The sequence below is a fragment of the Procambarus clarkii genome, chromosome 2 (genome assembly GCF_040958095.1).
Source record: "Procambarus clarkii isolate CNS0578487 chromosome 2, FALCON_Pclarkii_2.0, whole genome shotgun sequence".
Classification (NCBI taxonomy): Eukaryota; Metazoa; Arthropoda; class Malacostraca; order Decapoda; family Cambaridae; genus Procambarus; species Procambarus clarkii.
In genome coordinates, this window is record NC_091151.1 from 18,823,993 (window position 1) to 18,851,096 (window position 27,104).

The following is a 27,104-nucleotide window of genomic DNA, read 5'->3' on the forward strand; positions in this document are numbered from 1 at the left end:
CGCACATGTGTTTGACTTTCTTGCTAAGATAGGAATCCGACATAAGTTTCCCAATCCTATTCTCTACTGGATCAAACGTGCACAACAAGAGACATATGGAAGCGAATATGAAAATCTTCCAAATAAATTAACTAAGTCTCTAGGTATCTGGTATGATGCCAACACTCATAATATACTAAGGTGTGGAGGACGTTTGCTTCATGCAAAAATTGATCTGGACACAAAGAATCCAATTCTTCTACCACGTCATCACCAAACTTCTAGTTTTACATCACCATCAATACGGTACTTTACATGGTGGAGTGTTAGATACTCTCACCGACCTTAGACAGAAATTTTTGCTTCCTCAAGGTCGTCAGACAGTCAAGTCAATTATTAAATTTTGTGTAATCTGCAAAAGATACGATGCTAGAGTATGTCCTTACCCAGGACCTCCACCACTTCCAGAAGAAAGAGTGGTTCATCTTCGTCCTTTTGAAACAACTGGTGTAGATTACACAGGAGCCTTGCTTCTCACTGGCAACCCAGATAAGATACCAGTGAAAGCTTACATTTGCCTCTTTACGTGTGCTACTACTAGAGGCGTACATTTAGAAGTGACTTCAGATATGAGCGCTGAAGCCTTCATCCAAGCCTTCCGCAGATTTGCAGCTCGCAGATCTTGTCCCAAACTCATGATATCGGACAATGGTTCCAATTTTGTGGCAGGAGAAGCCTGTCTGCGAGAAGTGTGGAGTCATCCAGAAGTACAATCAGTCCTGCAGAGACGACAATGTCACTGGAAATTTATAGCTCCAAGAGCCCCTTGGCAAGGTGGGTTCTACGAACGAATGATAGGCACTGTCAAGAAGTGTTTAAGAAAAACCTTACATAGACAAAAAATCAGTTACTCCGAACTCCAAACAATTGTTGTGGAAATCGAGGCGCGAGTCAACAATCGCCCATTAACATACCTGTCCGATGATTTCTCATAAAGAGAACCTCTGAGTCCCTCACACTTGATACATGGAGGTCTGCTGAGTCCTCTCATACCTTTAGCAGAAGAGGACCCCATCGACCCCTCACATGTAACCTGAAGTGACTTGGTAGAAAGTTACCAACATCTCTCAAGAGTCATTGAAAGGTGGAATGAGGTGTGGACTCGAGAGTACCTCACAGCTCTACGAGAGTACCACTACGGAGCTTCGAGTCCTTATAATAAAGTACAACTTAAACCAGGGGACCTAGTATTAGTCGACAGTGATGGACCAAGGTCGGAGTGGCCCATAGGCAAAATTGTTGCCATCTATCCAGATCATCAAGGTATCCTGAGAGTAGTGAAAGTTTTATGCCGAGGCAACACTACCCTAAAAACTTTAAAGAAGTTGGTACCTCTCGAATTAGCAGAACGAGAGTGTTTGCCAGAACCAGCTTCACCAGTAGTTTCCGAGGACAGTAATTCTGATCCACCGAGCAACCGCCCCACTAGAGCTGCTGCTCAACAATGCAAGCGGAAACTGCAAGCCTATTACAGCTCTGACCAAGAGCAAATCCCTTTCCATCCAATTTAAGTAACCATGATGATACTGTGGTGTGATGTCAAGTAACAAATCATTACAAGTCACTATGACCCAAGACATTCTTATCACAGTAGATTCTCAGTTATTTGAATTGTGTGATTTAAATTCTTAATTGTTGTATAGGCTATAAATAACATTATTTGTCTAGAGTATCTGAGAGTTTACAGACTTTGAGACTTAGTAACATAAACATTATATGTCATAACGACACCAGTCACAGAGTTTATTGTAAGCCTTCTTAGTTATTAGCTTTAGGTAATTCATAATAGCATGTTCCATTTAACATGAAATCTGCAAGACTTAAGTTTCTTGTATGTCCTTGACAAATACGGGACATTCGTTATGTGTGTACTAACATACTAATATACTAATATTAATACCAACTTCAGGATGGGTATGTCAGTACTCAACATTACACTGCGACCCGATAAATCTCCCCCCGGAGTTATGTTGGAAATTTCCAACATAATACAACACTTGTATTATTATTAATTATTACTAAAATCTACTAATTACTGTAGTAACTAAAATTAACCAACCGTAGAGTTCACATGAACTAATAATTGTATCTGTACAATAATGCTAGAATTCTTACGTAACCAAACACCAGTATTGCCTCAGATTCTACCAAAATAAACACATTTATATCCAGTGTGTCAGAGAATTGAGTTTGATTCTCTAAAAACAAGTGTTCTGTGTGATAATTATTTACCGATAACCTGACTCCCAAATAATGCCAAATCGAGCGTTTCTAGTTACAACTGTTATCTGGTAATAAATTTAACCTCACACGTGAATGCCATGGAGAGAATTAAAATCATCCTCCATTGCTCATTTAACATCGTAAAACGAGCAAGTAATAATATTTAGCTCCCTAGAATTATAAACCCGTCATTATCCAAGCATTTTAGCCGCAACTGTGAGAAATAATATTATTCGTAGTAAATAATTTGTGTAGCAAATGCGGGACGCGGAGCGGGGCAGGGAGAGACGCCATTAATCGGAGAGGGTGTGGAGGCGTCGGTGTTAGAGGAAAGGCGCCAAAGTGCGGTGTGAAGACTTGTTGCAGAATTGAGCAACTCGTTTGGTGTCAGTGTCATAGGATACATTGTGGTGAATCATCAACAAGAATTAACTTGACATTCAGCCCGGAACTTGTCAATTTGTTCCGTGTAATCCATCGTGACCGGCCAGAGAAGCGCGTCGACATCTAGGCCAAGCTAGCCACCACGTGTTCGCCATTGCGACGCTAGAGCCTGGGACGCGAGTTTCGGCAAGCTTTAACTTATACAGTGCCCTATTAGCTAAGTACACATATTCCCTTTTGATGCATCATTAGAGATTGTTTACAGCAGGGTAGCTTGTCGTCATGCCGAGCGACATAAATAAAACACATGTTAGTATATTTATTACTCTCCATTCCCAATTTCTTGAATATAGATATTTAGTAGCCTAATATGTTGCTACGTAATATATCTTAATTTACAGCTTGCGTGTGAGGAATTTCCTGACCTGTTACTTTACCCGTGTTATTCATCTCCCAGTGTTCCATGAAGAATTCCGGAGATTCCGAGGATGATTCATGATTGATGTCTTGGAAAACGTCTTCAAGCTAAGACCTTTTTCCGTATTTTAATTATTCAAATTATCTGTATTGGATTATCACTATTGATCACTGTGCACTGGATTTAACACGTGTTTATTATAATCATTAATTTCTGATGTTCATAATCTATATTCTTGTTGGTGACAAATACCCTATTGATTCTCTAATTGGTCATAGGATTAGGTTATTACACAATGAACTAATGTACGAACCGCATTAGTTCCTAGACATATATGAAGTTTTAGCAATAACCCCCCAATGTAGGTGTTTGAGGCTTTGATTCAAGTAAATTATTTATACAGCCCATTAATTATTCAAGTGATTATAATTTCTAGTATTTATCCATAGTTACTGGTTCCTCTAGGAATTTCAAATGATCACATTTTATTAGTTTCCCTCTTTACTATAAAAGCGGGTGGTCCTTTGTAAATATTTTCATTACTTCAATAATTAAATAAATAGAGTCAAGTCCCAAATGTCCCACATTATGGTCCTTCGAACCGGATAAACATAAATTATAATTATAAATACTAATTAGTAATAACTAATCCCTGTGTGATGTAGTCTAGACTAACCATTTAAATTAATTGTGTCTACCAACAGCGTAACACATAGGTTAATCAAAGTCACACCAATTCATTGCTACTTTCACCTCATGTATAAGGTAGCACTCGTGGGACACAGTCAATTACCCACAACACTTAGACCTATACCTCATACTGAAGTAAGAATCTTTAGGTCTCCAGGAGCAACAGCTCATAACCTTTATAACAATTCCACACTAACACCTGCGTTAGAGTGGCCTCACCATCTAACCATTATATACTTAGGTGGTAATGACATCCATCCTACTCATCATCCAGCTGAGGTGATCAAGCACCTTAAAGCCATAATTTCTTCTTTCAAGCTCATCAGTAATTCGGTAGTATTCATGTTAGTGGAACCTCGCCAACCAAGTCAAGATAATCTTTGGGGAGTAACACCAGAATACTACCAGAGAGCTGCTAAGTACATAAATTTCAGGCTGAAAAAACGAGTGAGATTGGATGCCACTTATATCCAATTTACAGCCAGACCATATAGACAAAACCTGGCCAGAGATGGTGTACACCTGTCAGGTGAGTCTAGGTTGCATGTGGTTGACAAATTGATCAACACCATCAACTATCACAAACGGCTGTGGCTAGCAAGCCAAACTTAACTGTACATAATTGTTTTCACTTGCGTGTGCAAGTGCACACTTGTAAACTATAAAATCCAAAAAAAAAAAAAAAATACAGCACAATTATATTCACATTACTGCACCACAATAATCTTTACCAATCTTATTAGCTAGAATTTAGGCTGAGATTGTGCTGAATTTGGCACAAGCCCAGACTAAATAAATTTATAGTTTCTTAGGTAGGAATTATCACGACTAGACTTAAGCTAGTCAGTAGTGTATGTATTATACCATTTGTGCTGACCCTATCAAGGGTGGGATTAAACCTTGAGATAACTCTGATTGGATTGTCTCCATATTATTTCATTTGTACTCATTAATTTGTGTGTGCCTATTTTGAGTATTGCTGAATGGTCACCATTACATCTAATGGTGATATAGAAGAGCTAACCGGACGAAAGTTAATGGTGTAGTTCGAGCATTGCTCAAAATAGTTAGCTATCTCTTGTTAGGTAGGTACATTTAACCTCAAGTGAGGTAGAGTATAAATTAGCCACATTAAATTAGGCTACATTTAATGTTACTTGTCAACTAATGAACAAGTACCCAAGCTTCATTAGTAATACTTATTCTAATCGCATGAAGTTTGGACCTAAGACCAACATGGCTACTCCTGAACAATTAAGGAGAACCTATATTGGCCTTAAAGGTCATTTAACCAGACTAATTAACAAGTCTGAGGGCTTATCTAAAGAAACTCCCATTGACTCTTATCAATTAGAGACATCAGTAAGAGTAGCTGATCTGAAATTTGATCAAGTTAGGTCTACAAGTCAGTCTTATATTGCTCTACTGAATACCATAGAAACTGATCCTGATGAATTAGGTCAAATTATAGACGATATTGCCCAGTATGAAGATGAGACTCAAGATAAACTTTACATGCTATCTAATCTAGCAAAACAATCTAAATCCAATACAAATAATACTATGTCTCAATTCAGTAACCAACTACCAGAGGTTCGTTTACCTACTTTAGACTTACCTACATTTACAGGACTGGATACAGAAAATTGGAACAATTTTTGGACTTCATTTGAAGTTCTTATACATAAGAAATCGTCTCTTGACAAGATTTCTAAATTCTCATACCTGCTTAGTCTTCTCAAAGGAGAGGTTAAAAAGGTCATACATAACCTAACTCTCACTGAGAGTAATTATGAGGAAGCTATAAAACTGTTGAAGTTGAACTATTGCAACAAAGAGTTGAGTATAGCTAACCTTTATTATCAATTGCTAGATCTGAATGCACCAAATAGCAGACCAGAGTCACTTCAAAGCTTCAGACTAGAAGTAGAGTGTCTTGTAAAGGCCTTAGGTACTAAAGTTGATATACCAGCCTCAGAATGGTCAATCAAGTTACTTTTGCAGAGGAAATTACCTCGAAATGTCTTAACAGAGCTCTGCTCACACTATAAAACCGAGTTTCTCACTCTTGACCAAATATTCGAGGGACTGAGAATAACGGTTAACAGGTTGAAGACCCATGATAAGATTAAACCTGGGTCTAAACCAACTAATGCTGACACTCCAGTCAAACCCAAACAGACTTTGAATAAGTCTAATAAGTATAAATCTAAGACTGCTCCATCCACTGGAAAAAGGAGTGGTAATGTAGGTACTTATTCGGTGTCTCCTTCTGAGATAACCAATGACTTGTCTGCTAAAGAGACCAAGTCAACCAAAGAAAGAAGGTGTATGTTTTGTAATCAAGGACATGCCACCTACCAATGCTCTGTTTATCCTAATTATAATACTAGGATTAAACGGTTACAAGAAATACACAAGTGCACCAAGTGCATGGGCTCTCATGATCCCCAAAAATGTGTAGTACAACTACGTTCATGCAGTAGATGCAACCAAGGTGTACATCACTACGCCTTATGTAGAAAAACTTCTACCCAATCCATGACAACTGGGGAGAATTTCACGAATTCTACCACAGTACAATATTGCAAAGTGCATCAAGAAATAAATGTACTTGCTACTGAGTCAGGCAATATTACCACTCTGCCTACAGCTCAACTTAGACTAATAAACAGGAGATCTAGAGTTAACACTAGAGGTCTTTTTGATCAAGGATCACAGAAAACCTTCATTACACAACAGTTAGTAGAGCAGTTAAAATTAAAACCTGCCAAAAGTGTGAGATTAAATATTTCTGGTTTCTTGACTAGTAGTGGACCTCATGAATACCAAGTAGTTAAGGTATTAGTGAGACTTGGATCTTCCACTAGTCCAATACAAGCGGTAGTAGTAGATAAACTTCCTACAGACCTGCAGGTCACAGGATTAGCTTGCACTGCGAAATATCTTAAACGAAACCGCATGAGGCTAGCAGATTACAAAATAAATTCTGACTGCCTCACTGATGTTGGAATACTTATAGGCGCGGATCATTATTATAAATTTATAACGGGATGCACCAGACAACACGGAATGAATTTGTTGTCATCTGCTGGAGGCAAATTGCTTACTGGACCAGTGCTTTTCCAACAAAATCCAGCGTCAACAAACCAACAATCTAACAACATAATAGTGGCGTGACTAGGCTTGGAACAGTCACCCCTACATTTCAGAGAAATATCTGAAGATATTGAGTCTGACTCACCTGTACATTGTCTGTGGGATTTAGACACTTTAGGTATTATTCCTGAGCAACCAAGCCCTGATGATATGTGGACTTACCAGCAATATCTGGATACAGTTGTCTATAAAGATAAACAATACTGGGTAAGACTCCCATGGAAGTTGAATCATCCACAACTTCCAGTTAATTATTTTATGGCAGCCTCACAATTGCAGTCTCAATTAACAAGACTACAGAAACAGCCAGACAAACTGAACATGTATCATCAACTAATCCAACAACAACTTAACAGTAAATTCATCGAGGTTGTTGATAACGATGACCGGAAAATAGGTCATTATTTACCTCATCACGCTGTGGTGAAAGATTCATTGACAACACCTATCCGTATTGTCTTCAACTGTAGCGCTAAAGTGAAGCCAAACAGTGTGTCTTTGAATGAATGTCTCCAAACAGGACCTAGCCTAACTCAAAGGCTACATGATGTGCTGTTACGATTCCGCACTGGTATTTTCGCTTATACTGCTGATATCAGTAAAGCTTTCCTCCGAGTAGGTTTACAGGAGGAGGATCGTAATTACACTAAGTTTCTCTGGATTAAGGACCCACTGGATCCCAACAGTGATATCATCACATATCGTTTTGCCTCAGTATTATTCGGAGCGACGTCCTCCCTGTTTCTATTGCAAGCAACATTAGACACACATTTGAGGAAGTCAAATAGTCCTTATAAGGCAGACATTAGTGACAACTTGTATGTCGACAATATCCAGGAAACTACAAATGATCAAACCAATTTGGTAGAAATCTACCATGAGGCTAACCGTGAGTTATTAGAAGCCAATATGCCACTACAGTCATGGGCCTCAAATAATGAATCACTAAACCAGATAATCAATTTTTCCAGGTTATCAGGTACCCAATCAATTAAAGGTTCTAGGTGTGGAATGGAACACAAGTACTGACGAGATGAATGTCAAATCAGTACAAACCGATAATTCATCCCTTACCATGAGAACATTGCTCTCGTTTGTCAGTCAACCATTTGACCCTTTAGGCTTACTTAGTCCTATATTAATAAGGGGCAAACTCCTAATGCAGGAGTGCTGGCAGAAACATATGGGATGGGATGATCCGTTACCAAGTGAGTTACAAGCTAAATGGCAGATACTCTCAATGGATTTTAATCAGTTAGGTGTTTTGAAATTTCCTCGTAATGCTTCAGGACCAAACTTGCCCACAAATTTGTACGTTTTCTGCGATGCCTCTGGCAAAGCATATGGCGCTGTAGCCTACTTAGTTAATAGTGCACAATCAATTTTGCTTACATCTAAAGCAAGAGTTGCTCCCATTAAGAAGAGATCTTTACCTCAAATGGAGTTGACTGCATTGCTAGTGGGAGTAAGATTGGCTCATTGCTTGACTAAGACACTCAATAATATCCACTTTGGTGAGATTGTCGTGTGGTCAGACAATGAGGCAGTCTTACAATGGGTAAGAAACAACAATAATAAAACTCCCTACGTCAGTAATCGTCTTAGGGAAATTCATGAATTATCTGCTGGGTATAAATTCAGACATGTTCCTACTAAGGACAATCCTGCAGATTATTTATCTCGAGGATTAACACTAAAACAACTCATCAAGTCTTCGCTGTGGTTCAATGGACCTTCATGGCTTGTTGGTGGTCAGTGGCCCAAACAAAAGCCACAAGTCATAGTGACCAATATCACCACTCCCAAGAAAGAACCAGAACCTCAACGAATCTTAGCCATTGATCCTCACAATTATTCTAACTTAAGTAAGTTATTAAGAGTGACCGCACATGTGTTTGACTTTCTTGCTAAGATAGGAATCCGACATAAGTTTCCCAATCCTATTCTCTACTGGATCAAACGTGCACAACAAGAGACATATGGAAGCGAATATGAAAATCTTCCAAATAAATTAACTAAGTCTCTAGGTATCTGGTATGATGCCAACACTCATAATATACTAAGGTGTGGAGGACGTTTGCTTCATGCAAAAATTGATCTGGACACAAAGAATCCAATTCTTCTACCACGTCATCACCAAACTTCTAGTTTTACATCACCATCAATACGGTACTTTACATGGTGGAGTGTTAGATACTCTCACCGACCTTAGACAGAAATTTTTGCTTCCTCAAGGTCGTCAGACAGTCAAGTCAATTATTAAATTTTGTGTAATCTGCAAAAGATACGATGCTAGAGTATGTCCTTACCCAGGACCTCCACCACTTCCAGAAGAAAGAGTGGTTCATCTTCGTCCTTTTGAAACAACTGGTGTAGATTACACAGGAGCCTTGCTTCTCACTGGCAACCCAGATAAGATACCAGTGAAAGCTTACATTTGCCTCTTTACGTGTGCTACTACTAGAGGCGTACATTTAGAAGTGACTTCAGATATGAGCGCTGAAGCCTTCATCCAAGCCTTCCGCAGATTTGCAGCTCGCAGATCTTGTCCCAAACTCATGATATCGGACAATGGTTCCAATTTTGTGGCAGGAGAAGCCTGTCTGCGAGAAGTGTGGAGTCATCCAGAAGTACAATCAGTCCTGCAGAGACGACAATGTCACTGGAAATTTATAGCTCCAAGAGCCCCTTGGCAAGGTGGGTTCTACGAACGAATGATAGGCACTGTCAAGAAGTGTTTAAGAAAAACCTTACATAGACAAAAAATCAGTTACTCCGAACTCCAAACAATTGTTGTGGAAATCGAGGCGCGAGTCAACAATCGCCCATTAACATACCTGTCCGATGATTTCTCATAAAGAGAACCTCTGAGTCCCTCACACTTGATACATGGAGGTCTGCTGAGTCCTCTCATACCTTTAGCAGAAGAGGACCCCATCGACCCCTCACATGTAACCTGAAGTGACTTGGTAGAAAGTTACCAACATCTCTCAAGAGTCATTGAAAGGTGGAATGAGGTGTGGACTCGAGAGTACCTCACAGCTCTACGAGAGTACCACTACGGAGCTTCGAGTCCTTATAATAAAGTACAACTTAAACCAGGGGACCTAGTATTAGTCGACAGTGATGGACCAAGGTCGGAGTGGCCCATAGGCAAAATTGTTGCCATCTATCCAGATCATCAAGGTATCCTGAGAGTAGTGAAAGTTTTATGCCGAGGCAACACTACCCTAAAAACTTTAAAGAAGTTGGTACCTCTCGAATTAGCAGAACGAGAGTGTTTGCCAGAACCAGCTTCACCAGTAGTTTCCGAGGACAGTAATTCTGATCCACCGAGCAACCGCCCCACTAGAGCTGCTGCTCAACAATGCAAGCGGAAACTGCAAGCCTATTACAGCTCTGACCAAGAGCAAATCCCTTTCCATCCAATTTAAGTAACCATGATGATACTGTGGTGTGATGTCAAGTAACAAATCATTACAAGTCACTACGACCCAAGACATTCTTATCACAGTAGATTCTCAGTTATTTGAATTGTGTGATTTAAATTCTTAATTGTTGTATAGGCTATAAATAACATTATTTGTCTAGAGTATCTGAGAGTTTACAGACTTTGAGACTTAGTAACATAAACATTATATGTCATAACGACACCAGTCACAGAGTTTATTGTAAGCCTTCTTAGTTATTAGCTTTAGGTAATTCATAATAGCATGTTCCATTTAACATGAAATCTGCAAGACTTAAGTTTCTTGTATGTCCTTGACAAATACGGGACATTCGTTATGTGTGTACTAACATACTAATATACTAATATAAATACCAACTTCAGGATGGGTATGTCAGTACTCAACATTACACTGCGACCCGATAAATCTCCCCCCGGAGTTATGTTGGAAATTTCCAACATAATACAACACTGTTGTATTATTATTAATTATTACTAAAATCTACTAATTACTGTAGTAACTAAAATTTACCAACCGTAGAGTTCACATGAACTAATAATTGTATCTGTACAATAATGCTAGAATTCTTACGTAACCAAACACCAGTATTGCCTCAGATTCTACCAAAATAAACACATTTATATCCAGTGTGTCAGAGAATTGAGTTTGATTCTCTAAAAACAACAGTGTTCTGTGTGATAATTATTTACCGATAACCTGACTCCCAAATAATGCCAAATCGAGCGTTTCTAGTTACAACTGTTATCTGGTAATAAATTTAACGTCACACGTGAATGCCATGGAGAGAATTAAAATCATCCTCCATTGCTCATTTAACATCGTAAACCGAGCAAGTAATAATATTTAGCTCCCTAGAATTATAAACCCGTCATTATCCAAGCATTTTAGCCGCAACTGCGAGAAATAATATTATTAGTAGTAAATAATTTGTGTAGCACATGCGGGACGCGGAGCGGGGCAGGGAGAGACGCCATTAATCGGAGAGGGTGTGGAGGCGTCGGTGTTAGAGGAAAGGCGCCAAAGTGCGGTGTGCAGACTTGTTGCGGAATTGAGCAACTCGTTTGGTGTCAGTGTCATAGGATACATTGTGGTGAATCGTCAACAAGAATTAACTTGACATTCAGCCCGGAACTTGTCAATTTGTTCCGTGTAATCCATCGTGACCGTCCAGAGAAGCGCGTCGACATCTAGGCCAAGCTAGCCACCACGTGTTCGCCATTGCGACGCTAGAGCCTGGGACGCGAGTTTCGGCAAGCTTCAACTTATACAGTGCCCTATTAGCTAAGTACACATATTCCCTTTTGATGCATCATTAGAGATTGTTTACAGCAGGGTAGCTTGTCGTCATGCCGAGCGACATAAATAAAATACATGTTAGTATATTTATTACTCGCCATTCCCAATTTCTTGAATATAGATATTTAGTAGCCTAATATGTTGCTACGTAATATATCTTAATTTACAGCTTACGTGTGAGGTATTTCCTGACCTGTTACTTTACCCGTGTTATTCATCTCCCAGTGTTCCATGAAGAATTCCGGAGATTCCGAGGATGATTCATGATTGATGTCTTGGAAAACGTCTTCAAGCTAAGACCTTTTTCCGTATTTTAATTATTCAAATTATCTGTATTGGATTATCACTATTGATCACTGTGCACTAGATTTAACACGTGTTTATTATAATCATTAATTTCTGATGTTCATAATCTATATTCTTGTTGGTGACAAATACCCTATTGATTCTCTAATTGGTCATAGGATTAGGTTATTACACAATGAACTGTTGACCAGACCACACACTAGAAATTGAAGGGACGACGACGTTTCGGTCCGTCCTGGACCATTCTCAAGTCGATTCGAGAATGGTCCAGGACGGACCGAAACGTCGTCGTCCCTTCAATTTCTAGTGTGTGGTCTGGTCAACATACTTCAGCCACGTTATTGTGACTCATCGCCTGCACAATGAACTAATGTACGAACCGCATTAGTTCCTAGACATATATGAAGTTCTAGCAATAACCCCCCAATGTAGGTGTTTGAGGCTTTGATTCAAGTAAATTATTTATACAGCCCATTAATTATTCAAGTGATTATAATTTCTAGTATTTATCCATAGTTACTGGTTCCTCTAGGAATTTCAAATGATCACATTTTATTAGTTTCCCTCTTTACTATAAAAGCGGGTGGTCCTTTGTAATTATTTTCATTACTTCAATAATTAAATAAATAGAGTCAAGTCCCAAATGTCCCACAATACGTGTTAAATGATTGCTATATTGTTTTGACGTGCTATATTGAGGCTTAAATAGGGATCCAACTTGTACATACCGGGGCTCACATTAAGGCTGTTGTTACAATGTTTGATCAGAGCAGACTCGATCATGTTTCGTTCAACAAAATCCTTACTTTTAACAATACATTTTGCCCCTGTGAAGTCGATAGAATGATTACATAAACTGGAATGTAAATACAATGCACTGGATTAGCTGGGCTGTACGAATAGCATATGAATGCTGTTTTAAACGCGAGGAAAGAGATTTACCTGTCTGGCCGATGTAAACACATGCACACTCATTACAAGGGATGGAATACACACAATCTGCCACAGACGAGGGCGAGTTCTTAATTAACATGGACTTAAGTGTATTATCATTTTTGAACACTAGATTAATATTAAAGTTCTTCAGGGCTGGGGCAAGATTTACTAGACCCTCAGAATATGGTAATACCAACGAATTTTTCAGTTCTGGTTAAGACTTAGTAGTCTGTTTGTAGAAAGTCCTTTTTGCTTGACCAAACGCAAGATCCAAGATCGATTTTGGGTATTTTAACTTCTTCCCAATTTCAAATATATTTGCTATTTCTTCATCGAAAAATTCCGGACTGCAAACTCTCAGTGCTCTGAGAAACATACCAGAAAAAACTGCCCGCTTGACCTGAACATGATGATTTGAATAGAAATGTACATACGAGCACACATTGGTAGGTTTCCTATGCACACTGAATTTGAAACTCCTACCAATTCTATAAATCATGATGTCTATAAAAGGCAGAACACCATTCACTTCGTTCTCAATTGTAAATTTAATTGACGGAACCAGCGAATTAATTTGATTGAGAAAATCAGTTTCGTCATGGTTAACCGGCCACAGGCGTAAAATATCGTCAACGTACCTGTACCAAAGCAAATTTGAGGGTAAAATCCTGGGAAGGATATTTGTTTCGAAACATTCCATGTACAGATTGCTTAAAACAGGGGAGAGGGGATTACCCATCGCCATGCCAAATGTTTGTTTATAAAATGAATCATTAAAGCTGAAATAATTATCTTTAAATGCACAATTTTGTAAGTTAAATAATGGTGTTAGTAGGTAAAGTTAAATTATACCTTGGGAGTAGATCCCGTAAGAATGACAACAGATCATCAACAGGAACCCTATTGAACAGAGCCGTCACATCAAAACTCACAAGTTTAAAATCATAATTTAATTTCAAACTAGACAACTTGTTAACCAAGTCCAAGTTGTTTGTTATGTGTGAGTTGGAAATGGAACCTACTACTGGAGACAAGACTTGGACAAGCCATTTGGAAAGTCTATATGCCACAGAGTATATGCCATATACTCCCAAGGTATAATTTAACTTTGCCAACTAACACCATTATTGAACTTACAAAATTGTGCATTAAAGATAATTATTTCAGCTTTAATGATTCATTTTATAAACAAACATTTGGCATGGCGATGGGTAATCCCCTCTCCCCTGTTTTGAGCAATCTGTATATGCGTTTGTTATAGTTTTCGTTAGCTTTGTTTTTGTAAGTGCTATTATGTCTGGGTTTTCTTCTAGGTGCCCATTCTCCGAGTTCACTTGTTTTATTTGTAATCCCATCTATGTTAGTGTACATTGCCTTGAAGCTCACTTTCTTCTGTTCATTTTCTAGTCCCCTTCTTGGCGAGCATTCTGCCGGTGGGAAAAGCTGTTCCCTGGGTGAGAAGATCTGTGAAGTGGTTTGCAGGGTCTCAGAGGATTTTGGGGTGGGGGTGGGAGTGCAAGGGAAGGGGGGACAGGTAGGGTGTGGGTTAAGGAGATAGGGGGGGACATGGAGGATACGGGGTGAAGGGGAGGAGGGATAGGGAGGGTATTGGATGAAGGGGGAGAGGGGAACAGGGGGGGGGGAAGGCAGGAGGGGTGACATATTGGGAATGGGGGAGGGGTTATAGGGTCAGAATGGGGTGGGGGGAGGGAGGGTTGGGTGAGCATTTGGGTGGGGGCAGGTAGGGTGAGGGGAAGGGAGGATTTCTATGCAGAGGGGAGTGGTGGTGTTGATCTCCCTTCTGGTGTTGCTGGGATGCTGGTTGTGGGTTCCCCACTTATACCTGGGACTGTTGTGTTGGGGGCTGCGATTTCCTGGTTTACTCCTCTCTCCCTGCGCTTGTGTGTGTGTGTGTACTCACCTAGCTGTGCTTGCGGGGGTTTAGCTTTAGCTCTTTGGTCCCGCCTCTCAACCGTCAATCAACAGGTGTACATGTTCCTGAGCCTATTGGGCTCTATCATATCTACACTTGAAACTGTGTATGGAGTCAGCCTCCACCACATCACTCCCTAATGCATTCTATTTGTCAACCACTCTGTGTGTGTGTGTGTGTGTGTGTGTGTGTGTGTGTGTGTTTATGTATTCACCTAATTGTGCTTGCGGGGGTTGAGCTCTGCTCTTTCGGCTCGCCTCTCAACTGTCAAATTAATCTAGAGGGGAAACGCCGGCTGCGTCCTCGATTACTGTCCGGAAGCAGAAGAGCTTCAAGAGATCCATAACCTCTAAGAGAGAGAGAGACGTTAATGGAGATATGTATACAGATAGAGGTGTAGCAGGTATGGTAATGGAGATATATACCCAGGTAGAGATGTAGCAGGTATGGTAATGGAGATATATACACAGGTAGAGATGTAGCAGGTATGGTAATGGAGATATATACACAGATAGCGGTGTAGCAGGTATGGTAATGGAGATATATACCCAGGTAGAGGTGTAGCAGGTATGGTAATGGAGATATATACCCAGGTAGAGATGTAGCAGGTATGGTAATGGAGATATATACCCAGGTAGAGGTGTAGCAGGTATGGTAATGGAGATATATACACAGATAGCGGTGTAGCAGGTATGGTAATGGAGATATATAACCAGATAGAGGTGTAGCAGGTATGGTAATGGAGATATATACCCAGGTAGAGGTGTAGCAGGTATGGTAATGGAGATATATACACATGTATAGGTGTAGCAGGTATGGTAATGGAGATATATACACAGATAGCGGTGTAGCAGGTATGGTAATGGAGATATATACCCAGATAGAGGTGTAGCAGGTATGGTAATGGAGATATATACCCAGGTAGAGGTGTAGCAGGTATGGTAATGGAGATATATACATAGGTAGAGGTGTAGCAGGTATGGTAATGGAGATATATACCCAGGTAGAGGTGTAGCAGGTATGGTAATGGAGATATATACACAGGAAGAGGTGTAGCAGGTATGGTAATGGAGATATATACACATGTAGAGGTGAGGTTGAGATTGGGTGAGTGTAAACGTGTAGCTCAGGTGCCGAGCTGATGACCCTCCCCAGGATGCAACCCTACAACAAGCTGACTAACTTCTGTGTACCAATTTATTTCATGGTGAACAGATGCATTAGGTGATACGAAACGCGCCCAAACATTTCTGTCCCGCTTAACATTTGGAGTCAGAATTCTGGATATGTTTCTTTTAACGTTTGTCTGTTGATAGGTAAGAGAACGGTGGTATATCTTCTTCCACGCGGCCTGGGACTGTCTTTGATAATTACTTATACTTACCAGGGATACGTCGGGTTCAGTGAAGTCTACCATCCGACTGTGTTTGTCTGCAGAGTTATCAAGTCTTTGAACAAGATTTATCCATTGTTATGGTGTTGTGGATGCTACTGGGGGACAGTGCCAAGAGTGTCACACTAGTTTGGTTAATTAGTAAAATGCTTTTAAAATTTAATTTTTAAATCTCAATGTATTTTTTCATTCTATGAGCTTCTTATTATTTAAAAAAATTATTAACGTAAACTGTTTTACATTAAATATTATAGAAAAAACTTCAAATATTATTTCCATATCTACTTGCAGGCAAATCCAACTGCGGACTCCATACTACAAGCAGAAGATTCTCGGGCGAACCTCACCCATCACCTCGAGTGAAGCTTTCACCAACACTCCAGTCAGTCATCCACTCGTCTTGCTTGTAGAACACACCCAACAGTCACCCACTCGTCTTGCTTGTAGAACATACCCAACAGTCACCCACTCGTCTTGCTTGTAGAACACACCTAACAGTCACCCACTCGTCTTGCTTGTAGAACATACCCAACAGTCACCCACTCGTCCTGCTTGAAGAACACCCCTAATAGTCACCCACTCGTCCTGCTTGTAGAACACACCTAACAGTCACCCACTCGTCCTACTTGTAGAACACCCCTAATAGTCACCCACTCGTCCTGCTTGTAGAGCACACACAACAGTCACCCACTCGTCCTGCTTGTAGAACACACCTAATAGTCACCCACTCGTCTTGCTTGTAGAACACACCCAACAGTCACCCACTCGTCCTGCTTGTAGAGCACACACAACAGTCACCCACTCGTCCTGCTTGTAGAACACACCCAACAGTCACCCACTCGTCCTGCTTGTAGAACACACCTAATAGTCACCCACTCGTCTTGCTTGTAGAACACACCTAATAGTCACCCACTCGTCCTGCTTGTAGAACACACCCAACAGTCACCCACTCGTCCTGCTTGTAGAACACACCTAATAGTCACCCACTCGTCCTGCTTGTAGAACACACCCAACAGTCACCCACTCGTCCTGCTTGAAGCACACACCTAACAGTCACCCACTCGTCCTGCTTGAAGAACACACCTAATAGTCACCCACTCGTCTTGCTTGAAGAACACACCTAACAGTCACCCACTCGTCCTGCTTTAGAACACCCCCAACAGTCACCCACTCGTCCTGCTTGAAGAACACACCTAACAGTCACCCACTCGTCCTGCTTGTAGAACACCCCCAACAGTCACCCACTCGTCCTGCTTGAAGAACACACCTAACAGTCATCCAATAGAATGCAGACATCAGCATCCATCACTAGTGTAGATAACCACACAATCACTAGTGTAGACAACCACACAATCACTAGTGCAGACAACCACACCATCACTAGTGCAGACAACAATCTCTAGTGCAGAAAACAATCACTAGTGAAGCTAACAATCACGATTGCAGACAACATTCGCTAGTGCAGACATCAATCACTAGTTCAGACAATAAACACTAGTTCAGACAACAATCACTAGTTCAGACAACAATCACTAGTTCAGACAACAATCACTAGTTCAGACAACAATCACTAGTTCAGACAACAATCACTAGTTCAGACAACAATCACTAGTTCAGACAACAATCACTAGTTCAGACAACAATCACTAGGTCAGACAACTACAACTATCTCACACATTGACAGGGAGAACTTCAGAAATTTTATCATAAAACAATATTGTTACTTGTTATTATATAAATATATAATATATTCTACGATGAGTAAGAGTGCATGAAGAACTGATCATTGTACCGTTGTGGGGGGCAGGTAGCGAGGATCGGCCAACATAACGACTGCTTCCTCGCCTCAGACACGGATTTCGGCACGTACGTTAACAAGGCGATGGAGTACCCATACCTGAAGAATGAAACACTGTACCTCTCCATGGGTGGTGAGACTTGCGCGAACAACCCACCCAGGTTAGTTGATGACCAGTAACTACTGCGTGTCCCCAGGTCAGTCCTGGTGATGACCAGTAACTACTGCTGCACTAAACATGTCCCCAGGTCAGTCATGGTGATGACCAGTAACTACTGCTGCACTAAACATGTCCCCAGGTCAGTCCTGGTGATGACCAGTAACTACCGCTGCACTAAACATGTCCCCAGGTCACTCATGGTGATGACCAGTAACTACTGCTGCACTAAACATGTCCCCAGGTCACTCATGGTGATGACCAGTAACAACTGCTGCACTAAACATGTCCCCAGGTCAGTCCTGGTGATGACCAGTAACTACAGCTGCACTAAACATGTCCCCAGGTCAGTCCTGGTGATGACCAGTAACTACTGCTGCACTAAACATGTCCCCAGGTCAGTCCTGGTGATGACCTACCTGCTCATCACATAACACACACTAACCCTACCTGCTCATCACATAACACACGCTGACCTACCTGCTCATCATATAACACACACTGACCTACCTGCTCATCACATAACACACACTGACCTACCTGCTCATCACATAACACACACTGACCTACCTGCTCATCACATAACACACTGACCTACCTGCTCATCACATAACACACGCTGACCTACCTGCTAATCACATAACACACACTGACCTACCTGCTCATCACATAACACACACTGACCTACCTGCTCATCACATAACACACTGACCTACCTGCTCATCACATAACACACGCTGACCTACCTGCTCATCACATAACACACACTGACCTACCTGCTCATCACATAACACACACTGACCTACCTGCTCACCACATAACACACACTGACCTACCTGCTCATCACATAACACACTGACCTACCTGCTCATCACATAACACACGCTGACCTACCTGCTCATCACATAACACACACTGACCTACCTGCTCATCACATAACACACACTGACCTACCTGCTCATCACATAACACACACTGACCTACCTGCTCATCACATAACACACTGACCTACCTGCTCATCACATAACACACGCTGACCTACCTGCTCATCACATAACACACACTGGCCTACCTGCTCATCACATAACACACACTGACCTACCTGCTCATCACATAACACACTGACCTACCTGCTCATCACATAACACACGCTGACCTACCTGCTCATCACATAACACACGCTGACCTACCTGCTCATCACATAACACACGCTGACCTACCTGTTCATCACATAACACACTAACCCTACCTGCTCATCACATAACACAATAACCCTACCTGCTCATCACATAACACACGCTGACCTACCTGTTCATCACATAACACACTAACCCTACCTGCTCATCACATAACACACTAACCCTACCTGCTCATCACATAACACACACTTACCTACCTGCTCATCACATAACACACACTGACCTACCTGCTCATCACATAACACACTAACCCTACCTGCTCATCACATAACACACGCTGACCTACCTGCTCATCACATAACACACTAACCCTACCTGCTCATCACATAACACACACTGACCTACCTGCTCATCACATAACACACTGACCTACCTGCTCATCACATAACACACTAACCCTACCTGCTCGTCACATAATACACACTGACCTACCTGCTCATCACATAACACACGCTGACCTACCTGCTTATCACATAACACACACTGACCTACCTGCTCATCACATAACACACGCTGACCTACCTGCTCATCACATAACACACACTAACCCTACCTGCTCATCACATAACACACGCTGACCTACCTGCTCATCCCATAACACACACTAACCTACCTGCTCATCACATAACACACGCTGACCTACCTGCTCATCACATAACACACACTGACCTACATGCTCATCACATAACACACTAACCCTACCTGCTCATCACATAACACACACTAACCCTACATGCTCATCACATAACACACGCTGACCTAACTGCTCATCACATAACACACACTAACCCTACCTGCTCATCACATAACACACACTAACCCTACCTGCTCATCACATAACACACGCTGACCTACCTGCTCATCATATAACACACACTGACCTACCTGCTCATCACATAACACACACTGACCTACCTGCTCATCACATAACACACACTGACCTACCTGCTCATCACATAACACACTGACCTACCTGCTCATCACATAACACACACTGACCTACCTGCTCATCACATAACACACTGACCTACCTGCTCATCACATAACACACGCTGACCTACCTGCTAATCACATAACACACACTGACCTACCTGCTCATCACATAACACACACTGACCTACCTGCTCATCACATAACACACTGACCTACCTGCTCATCACATAACACACGCTGACCTACCTGCTCATCACATAACACACACTGACCTACCTGCTCATCACATAACACACACTGACCTACCTGCTCACCACATAACACACACTGACCTACCTGCTCATCACATAACACACTGACCTACCTGCTCATCACATAACACACGCTGACCTACCTGCTCATCACATAACACACACTGACCTACCTGCTCATCACATAACACACACTGACCTACCTGCTCATCACATAACACACACTGACCTACCTGCTCATCACATAACACACTGACCTACCTGCTCATCACATAACACACGCTGACCTACCTGCTCATCACATAACACACACTGGCCTACCTGCTCATCACATAACACACACTGACCTACCTGCTCATCACCCTACCTGCTCATCACATAACACACTAACCCTACCTGCTCATCACATAACACACACTGACCTACCTGCTCATCACATAACACACTGACCTACCTGCTCATCACATAACACACTAACCCTACCTGCTCATCACATAATACACACTGACCTACCTGCTCATCACATAACACACGCTGACCTACCTGCTCATCACATAACACACACTGACCTACCTGCTCATCACATAACACACGCTGACCTACCTGCTCATCACATAACACACACTAACCCTACCTGCTCATCACATAACACACGCTGACCTACCTGCTCATCCCATAACACACACTAACCTACCTGCTCATCACATAACAAACGCTGACCTACCTGCTCATCACATAACACACACTGACCTACATGCTCATCACATAACACACTAACCCTACCTGCTCATCACATAACACACACTAACCCTACCTGCTCATCACATAACACACGCTGACCTAACTGCTCATCACATAACACACACTAACCCTACCTGCTCATCACATAACACACACTAACCCTACCTGCTCATCACATAACACACGCTGACCTACCTGCTCATCACATAACACACACCGACCTACCTGCTCATCACATAACACACGCTGACCTATCTGTTCATCACATAACACACACTGACCTACCTGCTCATCACATAACACACACTAACCTACCAGCTCATCACATAACGCACTAACCCTACCTGCTCATCACATAACACACACTAACCCTACCTGCTCATCACATAACACACACTGACCTACCTGGACATCACATAACACACTGACCTACCTGTTCATCACATAACACACTAACCCTACCTGCTCATCACATAACACACACTGACCTACCTGCTCATCACATAACACACACTGACCTACCTGCTCATCACATAACACACTGACCTACCTGGACATCACATAACACACTGACCTACCTGCTCATCACATAACACACACTGACCTACCTGCTCATCACATAACACACTAACCCTACCTGCTCATCACATAACACACTGACCTATCCGCTCATCACATAACACACACTGACCTACCTGCTCATCACATAACAAACACTTACCTACCTGCTCACCACATAACACACACTGACCTACCTGCTCATCACATAACACACTGACCTACCTGCTCATCACATAACACACACTGACCTACCTGCTCATCACATAACACACTAACCCTACCTGCTCATCACATAACACACGCTGACCTACCTGCTCATCACATAACACACACTGGCCTACCTGCTCATCACATAACACACACTGACCTACCTGCTCATCACATAACACACACTGACCTACCTGCTCATCACATAACACACTGACCTACCTGCTCATCACATAACACACACTGACCTACCTGCTCATCACATAACACACTAACCCTACCTGATCATCACATAACACACTGACCTACCTGCTCATCACATAACACACACTGACCTACCTGCTCATCACATAACACACACTGACCTACCTGCTCATCACATAACACACACTGACCTACCTGCTCATCACATAATACACATTGACCTACCTGCTCATCACATAACACACTGACCTACCTGCTCATCACATAACACACTGACCTACCTGCTCATCACATAACACACGCTGACCTATCTGTTCATCACATAACACACTAACCCTACCTGCTCATCACACAACACACTAACCCTACCTGCTCATCACATAACACACACTGACCTACCTGCTCATCACATAACACACACTGACCTACCTGCTCATCACATAACACACTAACCCTACCTGCTCATCACATATCACACTAACCCTACCTGCTCATCACATAACACACTAACCCTACCTGCTCATCACATAACACACACTGACCTACCTGCTCATCACATAACACACTGACCTACCTGCTCATCACATAACACACTAACCCTACCTGCTCATCACATAACACACACTAACCCTACCTGCTCATCACATAACACACGCTGACCTACCTGCTCATCACATAACACACTGACCTACCTGCTCATCACATAACACACACTGACCTACCTGCTCATCACATAACACACTAACCCTACCTGCTCATCACATAACACACGCTGACCTACCTGCTCATCACATAACACACACTGGCCTACCTGCTCATCACATAACACACACTGACCTACCTGCTCATCACATAACACACACTGACCTACCTGCTCATCACATAACACACTGACCTACCTGCTCATCACATAACACACACTGACCTACCTGCTCATCACATAACACACTAACCCTACCTGATCATCACATAACACACTGACCTACCTGCTCATCACATAACACACACTGACCTACCTGTTCATCACATAACACACACTGACCTACCTGCTCATCACATAACACACACTGACCTACCTGCTCATCACATAATACACATTGACCTACCTGCTCATCACATAACACACTGATCTACCTGCTCATCACATAACACACTGACCTACCTGCTCATCACATAACACACGCTGACCTACCTGTTCATCACATAACACACTAACCCTACCTGCTCATCACACAACACACTAACCCTACCTGCTCATCACATAACACACACTGACCTACCTGCTCATCACATAACACACACTGACCTACCTGCTCATCACATAACACACTAACCCTACCTGCTCATCACATATCACACTAACCCTACCTGCTCATCACATAACACACTAACCCTACCTGCTCATCACATAACACACACTGACCTACCTGCTCATCACATAACACACTGACCTACCTGCTCATCACATAACACACTAACCCTACCTGCTCATCACATAATACACGCTGACCTACCTGCTCATCACATAACACACTGACCTACCTGCTCATCACATAACACACACTGACCTACCTGCTCATCACATAACACACTAACCCTACCTGCTCATCACATAACACACGCTGACCTACCTGCTCATCACATAACACACACTGGCCTACCTGCTCATCACATAACACACACTGACCTACCTGCTCATCACATAACACACACTGACCTACCTGCTCATTACATAACACACTGACCTACCTGCTCATCACATAACACACACTGACCTACCTGCTCATCACATAACACACTAACCCTACCTGATCATCACATAACACACTGACCTACCTGCTCATCACATAACACACACTGACCTTCCTGCTCATCACATAACACACACTGACCTACCTGCTCATCACATAACACACACTGACCTATCTGCTCATCACATAATACACATTGACCTACCTGCTCATCACATAACACACTGACCTACCTGCTCATCACATAACACACTGACCTACCTGCTCATCACATAACACACGCTGACCTACCTGTTCATCACATAACACACTAACCCTACCTGCTCATCACACAACACACTAACCCTACCTGCTCATCACATAACACACACTGACCTACCTGCTCATCACATAACACACACTGACCTACCTGCTCATCACATAACACACTAACCCTACCTGCTCATCACATATCACACTAACCCTACCTGCTCATCACATAACACACTAACCCTACCTGCTCATCACATAACACACACTGACGTACCTGCTCATCACATAACACACTGACCTACCTGCTCATCACATAACACACTAACCCTACCTGCTCGTCACATAATACACACTGACCTACCTGCTCATCACATAACACACGCTGACCTACCTGCTCATCACATAACACACACTGACCTACCTGCTCATCACATAACACACGCTGACCTACCTGCTCATCACATAACACACACTAACCCTACCTGCTCATCACATAACACACGCTGACCTACCTGCTCATCCCATAACACACACTAACCTACCTGCTCATCACATAACACACGCTGACCTACCTGCTCATCACATAACACACACTGACCTACATGCTCATCACATAACACACTAACCCTACCTGCTCATCACATAACACACACTAACCCTACCTGCTCATCACATAACACACGCTGACCTAACTGCTCATCACATAACACACACTAACCCTACCTGCTCATCACATAACACACACTAACCCTACCTGCTCATCACATAACACACGCTGACCTACCTGCTCATCATATAACACACACTGACCTACCTGCTCATCACATAACACACACTGACCTACCTGCTCATCACATAACACACACTGACCTACCTGCTCATCACATAACACACTGACCTACCTGCTCATCACATAACACACACTGACCTACCTGCTCATCACATAACACACTGACCTACCTGCTCATCACATAACACACGCTGACCTACCTGCTAATCACATAACACACACTGACCTACCTGCTCATCACATAACACACACTGACCTACCTGCTCATCACATAACACACTGACCTACCTGCTCATCACATAACACACGCTGACCTACCTGCTCATCACATAACACACACTGACCTACCTGCTCATCACATAACACACACTGACCTACCTGCTCACCACATAACACACACTGACCTACCTGCTCATCACATAACACACTGACCTACCTGCTCATCACATAACACACGCTGACCTACCTGCTCATCACATAACACACACTGACCTACCTGCTCATCACATAACACACACTGACCTACCTGCTCATCACATAACACACACTGACCTACCTGCTCATCACATAACACACTGACCTACCTGCTCATCACATAACACACGCTGACCTACCTGCTCATCACATAACACACACTGGCCTACCTGCTCATCACATAACACACACTGACCTACCTGCTCATCACATAACACACTGACCTACCTGCTCATCACATAACACACGCTGACCTACCTGCTCATCACATAACACACGCTGACCTACCTGCTCATCACATAACACACGCTGACCTACCTGTTCATCACATAACACACTAACCCTACCTGCTCATCACATAACACACTGACCTACCTGCTCATCACATAACACACGCTGACCTACCTGCTAATCACATAACACACACTGACCTACCTGCTCATCACATAACACACACTGACCTACCTGCTCATCACATAACACACTAACCCTACCTGCTCATCACATAACACACGCTGACGTACCTGCTCATCACATAACACACTAACCCTACCTGCTCATCACATAACACACACTGACCTACCTGCTCATCACATAACACACTGACCTACCTGCTTATCACATAACACACTAACCCTACCTGCTCATCACATAATACACACTGACCTACCTGCTCATCACATAACACACGCTGACCTACCTGCTCATCACATAACACACACTGACCTACCTGCTCATCACATAACACACGCTGACCTACCTGCTCATCACATAACACACACTAACCCTACCTGCTCATCACATAACACACGCTGACCTACCTGCTCATCCCATAACACACACTAACCTACCTGCTCATCACATAACACACGCTGACCTACCTGCTCATCACATAACACACACTGACCTACATGCTCATCACATAACACACTAACCCTACCTGCTCATCACATAACACACACTAACCCTACCTGCTCATCACATAACACACGCTGACCTAACTGCTCATCACATAACACACACTAACCCTACCTGCTCATCACATAACACACACTAACCCTACCTGCTCATCACATAACACACGCTGACCTACCTGCTCATCACATAACACACACCGACCTACCTGCTCATCACATAACACACGCTGACCTATCTGCTCATCACATAACACACACTGACCTACCTGCTCATCACATAACACACACTAACCTACCAGCTCATCACATAACGCACACTGACCTACCTGCTCATCACATAACACACACTGACCTACCTGCTCATCACATAACACACTGACCTACCTGCTCATCACATAACACACGCTGACCTACCTGCTCATCACATAACACACACTGACCTACCTGCTCATCACATAACACACACTGACCTATCTGCTCACCACATAACACACACTGACCTACCTGCTCATCACATAACACACTGACCTACCTGCTCATCACATAACACACGCTGACCTACCTGCTCATCACATAACACACACTGACCTACCTGCTCATCACATAACACACACTGACCTAC

At 42.4% G+C, this 27,104-nt stretch overlaps 1 protein-coding gene across 1 annotated transcript in view; it reads left to right on the forward strand.

The window, feature by feature from the left end:
• The window catches only part of LOC123749663 (uncharacterized), a 185,864-nt gene that overhangs the window by 96,992 nt on the left and 61,768 nt on the right, over nt 1-27,104 (forward strand). The window contains exons 8-9 of the mRNA XM_069323920.1: nt 16,539-16,629; nt 18,055-18,206. Of these exons, the coding sequence (XP_069180021.1) occupies nt 16,539-16,629; nt 18,055-18,206 (243 nt within the window). The remainder of the gene's footprint in view (nt 1-16,538; nt 16,630-18,054; nt 18,207-27,104) is intronic.